Raw genomic sequence first — 13,474 nt, forward strand, 5'->3', positions numbered from 1 at the left:
CTTTACACCTTTTGGGGATAATCTCATCATCTATTTAAGCAAAACCTTGGTCGAACCTTTGCAGGTAATTAAACTTTGAGGCATTGATGTCGTCTAACTGGGAGGAGGTCCTGAAGGTGTCACGACAGAACAATATAAACTGGTCCAAACAAATACTCAATAACTGCAGACAGGGTTTCTTTAGGCTACAAATGTCATTTTATTATTACTTTAAATAAGGTCTAAATAAAGGGACTAAAGACATGCTTGCGTGACTTCTTCCGATATCAAAAATACAGTGTTTGGGTGCGCGTGTTTGGGGGGGGGTGATAGCAGAAACCTATCCAAGAGGGGGAAGTGTTTGTCACAAGGTGACACAGACACCAAGTCTGTTTAACCGAAGAGGAAACGCCGCAGCGAGAGCGGCTGGGTGACGACAAGGTAGTGATTCTCAACAAATGTCACATTCAGAAGAAGAAGGGGGAAAAAAGAAGTCATTTTTCATATATAAAAACTGAGAGACCTGGATACATTTCTACTTTTCCACATATTTACTACAGAAATTAAAAGAAAAGACATAAAGGAACACACAAAAGGGGGTAAACAGCTATTTTTATAATCAACTCCCTTTGGTAAAAACTGTAATAAATGGTCTTGCATTTGTCTTTTTCCATATACATACTAACTTTAGCCATTTATCACTAAAGTCCACAGTAAGCTTGGAAAGTATTACTAGCACAACAACACAGATCTGTCATAAAAAGTCTGAGACTATATACATTATATTTACAACTTGAGTGGCGCGTGGACAGTCCTTCCAGAATGAGACGGGTGTGTGTGTGTGTGTGTGTGTGAGAGAGAGAGAGAGCGAGCGAGCTGGTGTGTTGGTGGAGGGCGGTTTTAAAAAGGTTGACTTCCAGGGCGACGAGGATCGGTTGTGTTAATAGAACTATATATAATATATTTACACAACACATACACTGGAACACATGCCAGTATCTGACATCCACGAGCTATACAATTTTACACTCTGAGACCAAACAGTGCTGTGAGGCTGTTTTTGTTTAAAAATTATTTCCTTTTTTACATAAATGGAACAGTGCTTTTGATGATGACCCTGACAACACTGTTTAGGGCTCAGGCACAGTTTCTAATAATGCTGCCATGTGTTTTAAAAGAGGAATCTTAACCCCCTCCACCTATCGAGAGATTTGTGAATTGGCCTAAACGCAGGAATGTCTGAACCAGACTTTGTCACTTCGTTGTGCTCCCTCCCAACATTCAATGTAGGAAACAGACTTTCTGAAACATTTCCTTTTCTGAAATAAGTGCACTTGTCTGCCATATTGTTCTCCAAGCATACTACAGTATCACGCTATCTGAAGAAATCCCTGCGTGAGCCGCTTTGATTTGATGACGCTCTGACCGATGGCTCCAGGAAAATGGCCATTCAAACGCTCAACTGAAACCCAGCGGGTGAAGTACAAAAAGCACCGCTTTCTTTCTCAGACTCAACGCTATCTTCTGTTAAAAGAAAGCTCAGGGAAGTTTGTTTGAGAAGTGTCTTTGAGTGCTGGTTAAGAGCTTAGGTCTGGATCAGAACGATTCCCAAGTTTTGGCACCGACGGCCCCGTGAAAAAAAACGGACCCAGCTAAAAACGCTGGTAAAATCAGATTGATCCTGCCGCCCCAGCTGCAAGATACGCGGTAGCTAGCTTAATTGTGCTCCCATATCGGCCTTAAAAACACATTAAATAGCCCTCTTCCCTACCTTGAAATCCTGACCTATTTGACTCACACCACCCCTCCCCAAGAAATCAGTCTTTTCCCCGTTACTCCTCAGCTATGGCGCCTTGGTGGGCGAGACGTATTTCACTCGGTACTTGTTGATGTTCACGTAGTGAAGGACTTCTGGCTGGCGGGCGGTGGTGCAGGGTATGAGGCCTTCGCGCCCTTCGCCCATCAGCCACTTGTTGGTCTCAGCGTTCATGTCGGGGGTCACATGTTGCGTGGCCCAAGCATCCAACCAGGTGTGGAAACGCTTGTGCAGCCGCGTACTTACCCTCTGGTGGGACTGGAGGACAACACAAAGAATCACAGAAACCAGCGGTTAGAAATGAGAGTTGTGTTTTCTGAGCATTAGCCTGTCGCCATCTAGTGGCGACATGTGGTAAATACAACGCGTTTAAAAGGTCATATAAACTGTACTGGTCTGTATACACTGGCTTTGTGTGAAAACTGCCAAGAAATATACTAAATAATGAATGTGGATCACTGCAAACTGTGAGGATTCAATAGCTAAAAATACCTGATGGGCTCTCAGCAGGGCGGTGCGTCGGTACATGTAATCCTCAGACTTAAAGACGTAAACCATCTTGTAAGAGTTGAGTTGGAACATGCACTCCATTTTCTCCTTTTCGAGGGATTTCTTGCCGCCCTCACATGCCTCTTTGTCCAGCTGCTCACGTCCCTTCTGGTACTTCCTGATTCGTCTCAGATTCCTTGTTTGAAGAGAAAAGATAAGAGTGACCACAGCGGCTAACGCAGACCTCAGACTCGATAAACCCCAATTAGACGCATCCTGTATCACTAAAAACTATGCACGACTATTAATCAACACATAACCCCTTAATTAATAACCACAAAACTCTATTTTAAAATAGGTGAAAACTTACCTGGGTAGAAAAACTGGCTTTTGAGCGAGGTGTTCTCTCAACTCTGGTGTGGTGGAATCTGGGTTTAAGTAGCGCCCAACATAATCAGACCAGCGCTGCAGGCAAAGCAGAAATAAAGAAATCAACATTTCCAAAATACACACTGCAAACTTTAACTTGATTTCCAAGAGTTCCGACGGGTTCCGTACCTCCGCCTCCATGGGCTCGTCGGAGTTCTCCTCGTCTGTATCCAGCAGTTCCACTGAGAGCTGCACTTGGCCTTTGCTCTTCAAAAACATCACCTGAGGAAGCCACAAACATGCACGAGGTGTGAAACTAATTGGCAGGGTGCCGCAATGCAGCCGAGGTTCACGCGCTCACCTTGAAGCAGTTCTCGTCTGCCATGATCTGCTCCGCCTTCCGCTGGTAGGTGGATTCTGCGGAGCTCCGTGAAGACTGGGAGGAAATGGATCCTCCGCTTGCATTGTTGGCGCTCTCCGAGAGGTAGAGGTCGGTTACTTGGACACAGATTTCGTCGCTGACGATGTGCTGGAGCTGTGTTAAAGAGGAAGGGCTGCGTTAGAAACCCGCAAAAACCAGCACCGTGCTTTTTATCACAGCAGAACAAGAAGCTGAAGCCGACCTGACGGACGATGCTCTGGACGAGCTTGTCCATGGTGAAGGCGATGTAAGCGTGAATAGTAAACATTTCCCTCAGGGAGTCCTCGTACTGGGAGGCCTCCATGTTTCCATCCAGCAAATTCCTCACCATCTCCAAGAAGGCTGAATAATAATCTTCCACTTCGATGTCCACTGGAGGAAAATGGTTTGAAAAATAACCGTTACACCTCGTTCAGTTCGTTCTGTAGCTATTCTGATGTCGTCAGATTTCCTAGTGATGTCAGATTTTCCTAATTCCTCTGTAATAACAGTCACAGTCTAGGTGAGATACTCACTTGGCTCCTTCAGTCTCAGCTGAACGGCCGGATTGTCGTTCTTCTCTTTTTTCAGGCCCAGGACCTCCCGCTCCCACTCTCGCTCCCTCACCTCCTCTTCAATCTGCCGCTCCGCCTGGTTGTACAGCCGCAGCAGGCGGGAACACAGCGTCTGGTGCAGCCGCAGGAAGATGTACCAGTTGTTGTTGACGTAGAAGAGGTTGTAGGCGTCGTCGCAGCCGCGCAGCTTCTGCGCCGCCGTGTTGGCGAACAGCAGCTTGGACTTGGAGGGGCTTCCGCCGCCCGGGACCCCGTTGTGCTTTTTGGAGGCCCCTTCGTCCAGATCCATCTCCTCTTCCTCCTCCTCCTCTACATCAGAGAGCTCGCCTCGCTGAGAGAACAGCATGTCCGGGATAAAGTGGTAAATGATCTGCTTGATCTTGTATTTGTCGTCCTTCTGAATGCCGGTCTGGCGCTTGACGTGGTGGATGATGAGTGCGGCGGCGTCTTCCAGGATCTGGCTGTCTTCATACGGTAGAGTCAAATGAGGGCCCGAGAGCGGAGAAGCATTCTCCTCGGACGCTTGCTCCTGGCGCTGCCAAACAAAGGAAGCATAATGTCAGAAGACGGATGAAAATCAGGCTAATTAGCATTAGCACCTCTGTCTACATTCATTACAACATATTGGGGGAATGTGGACGTCGGGCTCCAGCTCAGGGGGAAACGCACCTCGTCATAAATACTTTCAATTTCATTCAACAGGGACTTGGACCGAAGCACTTTGGTGTCGTTCTGTTTGAAGTTGATGCCTTGATGGTCGAGCGACTTGAGGTAATACTTCTCGTTCTGCTCCCTCCAGATCTTGTTGAAGCCGCGCTGGGCTTCCCGCCACTCTTCCTCTTTTGTCTTTAACCTGGTTGGGAAACGATGCAGACCCGGTGAATGAACGCCCGGACGCGGACGCAAATGGCAAATTCACACTAAAACCAAAGGTTCCTGTTTAATTTCAACGCCGTTGATTTGCCTTTTAGCGTCTGTGGGTCTTAAAGAAAATCTAACCTCTTTAACACGATGGGGACAGAAACAGCCGGGTTTTTCTTCAGGCCATCGATGATGTCGGGCGCCTTGTCTCCATATATCCTCTGAATAGCCTTGCGGTGGATGACCTCCGATGAACCGCCTAGCGTGCTGTCCAGGCGTAACTTGGCCTGCTCCTCCGCAGACATGCGCGACAGCTTTCGCTGAACCGTTTCCAGAGCTCTGATGGCGGCGAGGTTGGTCTCCAGTACCACATCCAACTACGGCCCAGAGGAAAATGCAAATTACAGCTCCACCGCGAAGCCAATCGTCAAATCGCATCTTGCAATAAGTGTGGTGGTTTCCTGCGCACCTCAAATCGTTCATCCTCACATCTGTAGATGTGCTCCTCATACTGAGTCTTCTTGGAGCTTACAAAGGTCGAATCTTCAGACCAGGAGGGGAAGGACACCCAGGTGTCGTTTAAGACCTACAGAGAGGGGGGGGTTATTTATTTAGATAAGGTCCAAATACGGTTTCCAGACCTGTTTTGAAACCTTTGCCCAGTCTTACCCCTTTACAAAGTGGAGTTCTGCCAGTGCACTTGGGCTGCTGGTAGCTTTTGGGCAGCGCTCGGTAACTGGAGCCCAACCTTTTACAGGAAGCATAATCAATCTCCATGGCGATGCCCTCAGTGGCCCGTTCCTTGGGGTAGGTTTCAATATGGGACATTTCCCGATAGCCAAGAAAGTTTTTAAACCAGTTGAACAGCTCCGGAAATTTTCTAAACAGGATTTTTTTTAAAGGAGATGAAAATGATTATATTGGTGCTACATAAATAAAACACAATTACAAAAAACATCCAGGCCATTTCCTGGTAGGGTGTGTGTGGGCTCACCCTAGGAACGGTAGCACCAGCTGCACCAGCTCAGCCCTGGAGACCACCTCCTGATTAAAGATGACGAGACACCTCAGGAAGTTGTCATAAGCTTCTGTACTTCGCAACGCTTTCCGCACCTGAAGTTAAAAAAAGAGTTACTGAATTAGACAAAACTAAAAAAAAAAAACACCATTCGGATCCTGTTGACAACAAAAATTCTCAACTCTGCCCCCCCCCACATCAATAAAGACAAATCAAGCACAAAAAACTCACCTTCTCAAAGAAGAGAGATTCTGTTCCGACCCCATGCTTGCTGACCTCTGCCGCAGAAGAATCTTTTAAATTCAGTAACTTGGGTTTCTTCTGCGGCGTCGCCCAAACGAAGACGAGAAAACATTGGGAGAAATGAGAAACAATGCAGAGGGACGGTTAAAAACAAAGGCGCGCATGTCTACCTTGACGGGAGTTGGGCCCCCCTGACTTGGGTGACGGCGAATCTGGCAGCCATTCTGACTGGGCCTCTGCTTGTTGTTGAGCTGCAGCTTCTTTGCAGTGCCGCCGTGGTCGTTTCGCACCGACTCTGCCTTCTCAGCCGTGGTCTTGTTCAACAGCTGTGGACGTGGCAAAGGTGATTATGAAGGAGGGCTCGGAGCACCTTCAGACAGGGGTCAGGGGTCACAGCTCTTCTCACCACTGAGTTGTTGGCATCAGGAAGAAATTGGCCAAACTCTGAGAGGAGGTCCTCTTGGTTCTTGAAGAGTCGGGCCACCTGAGCGTACACCTCCTGCTCCGTCAGGGCCGGCGTGTAGTTCCCACCAGCTTCTTTAGCATTGCGCTGCTCCTTCTAAAATGATAAAAACAAGTTTACTCTCGGACACTTCTGATTAATATAAGTTCCAAAAGCCACAGAGAGCAGGCAAAGTTGGTGGCAAAAGAAAAAGAGACGTTTCAGCATTAACCATGATAATCAGACAGTGTGTAGAGGACAATATTCTAAAATATGCCCTTAAGGCTTGGGCCACTCACCTGGTATGTGTGGAGGATCTCCAGAAAGGCTTTGTAGATGTCAGGCTGGCCCTGGAAGCGGTTCTTGATCTTGTTAACATAGTTGATGGCGTGGTTGAACTCCACTGGTTGATTGTTCTGAATAGGAGGTCCGGTGGGGGTACCGCTGAGTGGCTGGTTTAGCTGCATGGGCGGGGATCGAGGGGAGGTGTATGCAGGGATGGACGGATTGCTCTGACCGCTTGGTGTCAGTGCCTGAGGTTGGAGAGGCTTTGGAAGAGCAGCAAAATTAGGTTTATCCAGATGTTGAGCAAAACATGACAACTTAAAAATCTGTAAAATCTGTGGGATGTCTGTACGACTGTCATGGAAAGGCTTGTGTCTGCAGATGTGTTCTCAGGCTCTGCTGGGGGAAGGGGGGGTCATGTTTACGGGACAATAATAGCAGGAATGTGAACAGAAGCTGCAGTTGTAGTCGACAACTTGAAGTTACATTTCTTGGCAGGTGCACGTAAAGTAACGGCTCAACACATGTTTAAGATCCCTGCACATGTTCAACACCTCTAAATGTCAGAAGGGGGGGGGCAGTTCAGCCTCTGAAGTCAGTGTGAAGTATGAAACAGCTGAAGTCTACACATCAGAACTAAGCTACGCCTTCTCCAATCGGCTAAGCTGCCGTGGTGAAAAGTGAGACCTTTGCTATTATCTAAAAAGGGACATGGGGTCTGAAATCAAATCCTATATTTATCACCAGCAGAGAACATTATTGTGCATCCATGTCTTACCTTAGTCATCTTGGCAGGTGTGGGCTGAGTCAGCAGGGGTGGAGCAGTGGTGGTTGGAGCAGGTGGAAGCTGGGCGGGATGCTGGGGGGCCGCTCCTGTTATTGGGATGTTCTGGACTGAAATGCCGTGCGGGGTGATGTGGTGGATCTGACCGGGTGTGGTCACGTTGACTAGGTCGTTGGTCTGGACTTCGATCTTGTAGCCGGGCGGCAGGAAGGTGTTAAAGCCCATAATGAGGTCAGGGTGGCCTTTGAAGAGCTGTGACACTCTGCTGATGACCCCAGGGGTATCAATGCTGAAAAACCAAAATGACCTTTTAATGGAGTCCGTGTGAAATGTACCAGTCAACTTTTACTGGTTTTCCATTTTAACAGTTGATCGCATGTTTCAAAAGTGTGCAGCGACCAAAAACCCAAAGTGCCCCCTGCTGAATAAAGTCAGCAATTACAACAATACAAATTTGCAATAAAAATATAAACAAATATAGATATATTTATAATACAGAACGGTGGATTCACGCCATTTGATTGGTTCTTGGCCAGTGTAGTGAGCGTATTGTGCCGTTGTGCCTGATATTACTGCGCCTCTGACCAACGACAACGAACTCCTAGCTTAGGAGTCGTTAAGTGTCGTCAGCACTTCATTGACGTTCCTAGAGGTGGTCCTGTCAGGATCGGTGATCTCGTCCATATGGACCGATCCTCTTCACCGGTGTCCACCCAGGCTATTCCTGCCTGGCGCCTCCTCAGAAACACCGACAGAGGAAGCTCATTTTGGCCGCTTGTACCTGTGATCTTGTTCTTTCGGTCATTACCCAAAGCTCATGACCACAGTTGAGGGTAGGAACGAAGATCGACCGGTAAATCGAGAGCTTCGCCTTTCTCTCTTCACCACTACGGACCGGTCCGCATTACAGCGGACGCCGCACCGATCCGCCTGTCGATCTCCCGCTCCATTCTTCCCTCACTCGTGAACAAGACCCCGAGGTACTGGAACCCCTCCACTTGGGGCAGGATCTCCTCCTTGACCCGGAGAAGGCACTCCACCTTTTTGCTGATTTAATATTAAAATCCGTGAAACTGTTTTATAAATGCCATACATCACTTCAAAGCTAAGGGGGGGGGGGGGGTGTCTTCACAGCCTGAAGTGATGCATTGCTTAGTTAAATTATATATATCAGAAAATTGTAAGTCAGTGCAAAAAAAACAAACAATAATTGAATAAAAATATCAGGAAAGGATCAATAATTGAAGCAGATGTCATTCAGGTGATAATAGCGCAGCAGGAATCAGGATGGCTAAACACTACTTATTAAAACGATACTTTCCGAAAATAAAAAAAAGTCAGCTTTAAAAACGACAGTATTAAAAGCTCATTACTGCAGGTTGTTAAGCGTTTTAGCAATGTTCACTCTTGGGAAGCGTTACTGTTCCCAATAATCCCCACGACAGAGTTAAATCATGTTACTACACACAAAGCTGCATTCTTTTAAATTGCCTGCTACAAAAGTGATTTTTGCTGTGTCTGGGATGGTTGTTTGGTTCTCTAAATATACAAGGCGGCTGATAAAGTGAGAAGAGGTGTTTAAACAATGCACAAACGCCTCACCTTTGAGACTTGAACTCTTTCATTATATCCAGAAAGTCGTTGTAGACCTGAGGCTGATTGCCAAACTGCAGTTTCACTTGGTCTAAGTAGGACAAAGCATCTTCCACCTTTGGGAAGCAGAAAAGGAAAGTCAGTCATAAATTTCAAAGGAGTGCTACACAAAAAAAGCCCTTTTTCCCAAGCTAGAATAAAAGCAGGATGACAAGGGTCGCCGGTGAACAAACCTCATATATTAACCTGTAATAAGGCAAAACTGCGTACACAGACCAAACCATCTATTCTTAACTAAAATCCTCCCACCCTGATTGACATAAGATATGCCGCCAAAGTAAAATGGGTGGACTGACCTTAAGCCTTTGGAACTGCTGGCCCTGTGCAGAAGCTTGAGGTGCGGCGGTGTGGCTGTGCCCCGACATCACCGAGGGGCCGTGGGGCTGAACTGCTGGGCTGTGATGGTGAGCTCCACCGTGGACCGCTGGGTTTGGAGTGTGTCCATGTCCTCCGCTGTTCTGGGTCACCTGGAGTAGCACAGCCATATATTAACCCCCTAAAACAACGACTTCTGATTCCTAAGTTATGGCTAAACAGGTTTAACAGATGTAGTTTGTAATGGAGTGAAATGTACCTGGTATCCCTGGGTGACAGAGTACTGGACACCTGCTGTTGGCTGCATGTTGTCAGAAACGGCTTCATACACGGTCGGGGCAGGAGCAGGGGCCAGGACACGATGCTGAAACGCCTCCGCGTTGCCGGTGAGGCGCCGCTGTTGGGACGCAAAAACTGTTTCCTGTTCCTCCAATCTCCGCTTCATTATGAACTCATACTCGTAAGAGCCGAGAGACCTGCGGACAAAGAGCACACGGACCCATTTTCACATCACCAAATCTCTGCCAATCGGCTTCTTGATTAACTTCAAACACTTTGGGGAGGATCTTATGACCTTTTATTTTAAAAAAAAAAAACTAAAAAACCCACAAAACACATGGTAGCCATCTGTAGTGACCACTGCCTGGCATCACAATCAAATCATCACGGCTCTTTTGATCATATTCCAAACACAATACCGAGCAGATGTACAAGACTGTAGACAAATGTGAAGCACTTGAGTCGATTCACCAACTTCTGACATGCAGGTTTGAAATAAGTTTACCTTTGCAGGCATTTTTTTTCCCAAGCTTGTGCCATGATTAAGGTTGCATTTCTTAACCATCCCAAACGACGCTCGGCTTCCCCGTGCTGACATGTCCTCCGAAAATGGTATCAAAAGTCAATGCACAAGCGCTATAAGCCGATGGTAACGCGCACTCTTCCGAGCAGCCAATGAAACCGCGACAGTCGACGTCATCGGTGCAACAAACAGGTGCTGGAAAAACGTGGGAAGTTGGGAACCATTCTGCCATTCACAACTTGCTCCGGGCAGCAGCGACACACAAGCATCTCAATGAAACGGCGTGTCGAGCGACTCTTCTTGACAAACAACGCGAGCGGGTGACGCAGACGCGGCGCGTCGGCTCCGTCCGCGCGTTCGTTCGTTCGTTCCGCTCGGTGCAGCAACATCGCGCCGCTCGCGAACGGCTGGCGCGACCCGAGAAAGTGACGCTCCCGAAATTCCAAACACCCCCAGATTGTTTCTATTTCGGAAGTCTTGGTAAAAATAAATAAACAATGACCACCGAAGCCGAACGCTAACGTTAACGCAACAACGGCTGCGGCAGTCGGCAACACACCAACCCCCTTTTGAGGCCTTGCAGCACAAGCACCGACCTCGAGTTACAGCGCGGCGCTTCCCCCACGCCCGCCATTAACGCGCGGCGCCGGAGCGCTGCGAGTTCCACCCCATTTCGGGCAGGTAAGACAAAAAAAAGCCACTGGCTTGCTGTCGCCCGGACTTCCATCCCATTCCTAAAGTATTCGGAGGCGCTATTCTTATTTAATTGCACCGAGAACTCATCCTGTCGTCTGGGCATTGAGCTGCCAGTTAGCTGCTAGCTAATGTAAACAAAATGAGTAGCCCGTCACCATCCGGACTAGCAGAGAAGCACATGCAGTTTACCATTAGTGATCTGCTTTAACTGCTGGTGAACGGGTCGGCGAAAGGCGCAATCGCCACCCATTTGCGCGAGATCTCACAATAAGCACCGTTACGCGCGGATATCTGCGAAAAATACGGCTTTAATATAACTCAAAACGAATGTAGGGAGCTAGCTCCGCTAGCTTGCTGAATGAATTCAGATGAACTCACCCCTCTCCTTAATGGCAAGATCCCAACGGTGCCCTGAGTCTCCGTTATTCTGTGGTTAATTCGTGCACTGCTGGCTTGTAACGATACTAAAGTAGTCCGTTTGCTAAAAACAGCTCATCCGTGGCTTGTGATATAAAATAAACAATCCACGCTATGAACTGCAAAGTGAAAATCTCTCCAAGATAGGAAAACAATCTCCGTTCGCTTAGCTTTGGAGGGAGGTGGGGCTACGGCGCGTCCCCGCCCCCGGGCGTCATTATTGGTCAGTTCGTACCGAGGACCCGGTTGTGGGCGTGGTTATGGGACTGGGTTGTGAATTGGAAGTGTCAATCAAGCCACATAAAACGAGAACGCACAAACTGCACAAAGATACACACCGGAGTCCTTTATTAATAAGCCTTGGTCACTATAGAATGTGAATGAAAGTTTGTAACCTACTCATCAGGCGGTGTTTGTGTTTACACACTGGTATTCGCGACTTTAACATTACTTAACTAACATTCATCGCGCCTCATTAAGGGTTAAGGCAAACGAGTGATAGATGGACACCTTTTATATTTTGTCTGCTTTATGCCCTTAACGACATTACTTCCTGGAGTTTACTAAACACGTGACATTGTAGGAGGGAGCCAGTTTCTGCACCAGCGTCCCTCCTCTTTGTCCGCTGTCCAGCCAATGGCGACATGCAGCCGTCATTACAAATCCCGAAAAGGTGGGACTTCCAAAATAAACCCTCGCCCACGACAGGCGGAGCTGCAATACCAGCCCGGGATTCCTTCTTCCAGCCCGGGTGGAGGATTTCAGCAGCGTCCGTGAGCGCATCGCACGTACTCAGCAGAGCTCCGACACCCTGACGAGGGGTTTTGTTGTTGTCCCAACAGAACTGCGCATCTCTTCGACAAGGCTCCGAAGACCAAAGCGGCCGTCGAAATGCCGTTTTCACATGCGCAATTGTGTTTTAGGTGACCTAACAAGTGCTTTATGAAGGCTTTGTGCAAAAGCATGCAAGACAACGCAGTGCGGGCTTCAGAGATCCGCCACGGCACCGAACTGCCGGACGATCTGCAAGCCCCGAGCTCTCGCCGTAGTTCGACGCAATCTACCCTGCCCAAACAAAGACTCCCAGCACCAAAACACATCATCTGATTGACGTCGTGGACGTACGTCGCTGGGGCCTAACGTCTTAACGCTGCATCTTTCCTCCCCCCCAAGGCGGCAAGAGCTAATCCAGTTGCCCTTACTAAACAATGCCAAAGTCAAACGAAAAGAGAACTACGGCGGTTCTGGACACAGCGGCGCGGAGGAGCCACGCCATTCTACTCCGTTCACGAAGAACACAAGCACTCGGTCAAACCGCCCCCATTTTGCCCAACAGAGAGGGCGAGCGTGCTCCTAAATCATATTCTTTGTTTACTTGTGTAGCCCGAGAGTAAAATGTCTAACCTGTCTCACCACAACTCCCCCCTCACCGAACCATTAGCGTCACACGCGCACACAAACGCCGCAGACTAAATGTTTCGACTTCCAGACAGAGGGGTGTCACGGATCTCCGCTACGCGACCACAGGGAGACTGTTTACTTGTCCACCCAACGATGACGACCCGCAGATCTGGCCGCTTACCACGTTATGTTCCTGGCCATTCTGCAATCGTTTACGGCCAAGAAAAGACCCCCCCTTCAATTCACTTGACCGCGTAAAAACGCACCGCTGACCACCGGGCGCTTTCCGCGACCAAATGCACAACGAGCCCCTTGCTAAACAAGCCATACAGTCAAAAATATTTAGTTTAAACAGCTGTTACATACCCAGGAAAAAGACTCCTTACTCCGGATTCGTGTTTGTAACAAAATAGTTGGAGACGCCCCCCTCCGCTGGCATTGGCGCACAGCGCGATATACGTCATTTTACTTTGAATACGACCCGCTAAAACCGAGGAGGCTTCAGCGACACTGGGGCTGCAGTTCTCCAAACCTCTCCTTGAAACCACCACACAAATGCATTGAACAAAGAAAAGTGGCTGCAAAAGTCTTTAATCACGATGATGAGAGGCCCGCACATTAAACCGCACTACTTTATTGGGCAGGTTTTATACTTTGGTGCGTGAATATTCTGCAGAAAAATCCAGAGCTGAAGCATCATCTTCCGTCCCCAGAAGCTCCAGAGTCCTCCCACACAAAATCTTAATTTTAAGCATTACTGTAATATATATAAACACATTACTATAATTTATGAGAGCCAATCAGCTGAATCACAGATGACTACAAATATATACATGAATATTTTATCACTCAGGACTTTGACATTGATGTCAATTCAGCCAGAATTAGCCCCAAGAACCAAGTTGCAGCATTGCTGGTGTTGAAGTTAT

General features: G+C 47.9%; 1 protein-coding gene across 1 annotated transcript; it reads right to left on the reverse strand.

The window, feature by feature from the left end:
* Positions 1-175: 175 nt before the first annotated feature.
* Positions 176-13,035, reverse strand: sin3aa (SIN3 transcription regulator family member Aa). The gene is made up of 21 exons (XM_057051614.1): positions 12,912-13,035; positions 9,489-9,705; positions 9,211-9,381; positions 8,864-8,970; positions 7,256-7,550; positions 6,492-6,740; positions 6,157-6,309; positions 5,921-6,076; positions 5,739-5,828; positions 5,484-5,602; positions 5,159-5,369; positions 4,959-5,075; positions 4,628-4,866; positions 4,298-4,481; positions 3,590-4,163; positions 3,277-3,446; positions 3,015-3,188; positions 2,843-2,935; positions 2,655-2,749; positions 2,288-2,480; positions 176-2,053 (listed from the first exon to the last, which is right to left on the reverse strand). The coding sequence occupies exons 1-21, from the start codon at positions 13,007-13,009 to the stop codon at positions 1,823-1,825; spliced, it is 3,936 nt and encodes a 1,311-aa protein (XP_056907594.1). The 5' UTR covers positions 13,010-13,035; the 3' UTR covers positions 176-1,822.
* Positions 13,036-13,474: the final 439 nt, after the last annotated feature.

The sequence above is a fragment of the Takifugu flavidus genome, chromosome 13 (assembly GCF_003711565.1).
Source record: "Takifugu flavidus isolate HTHZ2018 chromosome 13, ASM371156v2, whole genome shotgun sequence".
In the NCBI taxonomy this organism is placed as follows: Eukaryota; Metazoa; Chordata; class Actinopteri; order Tetraodontiformes; family Tetraodontidae; genus Takifugu; species Takifugu flavidus.

Bases quoted from the DNA above. Each gene is read 5' to 3' on its own strand.
- sin3aa (XM_057051614.1), bottom strand. From the start codon at position 13,009: ATGACGTATATCGCGCTGTGCGCCAATGCCAGCGGAGGGGGGCGTCTC. The intron at 3,447-3,589 runs GTGAGTATCTCA...ATTTTCCTCCAG, and splicing joins GCTGAGACTGAAGGAGCCAA to TGGACATCGAAGTGGAAGAT. The intron at 2,481-2,654 runs GTAAGTTTTCAC...TCTTCAAACAAG, and splicing joins AAGCCAGTTTTTCTACCCAG to GAATCTGAGACGAATCAGGA.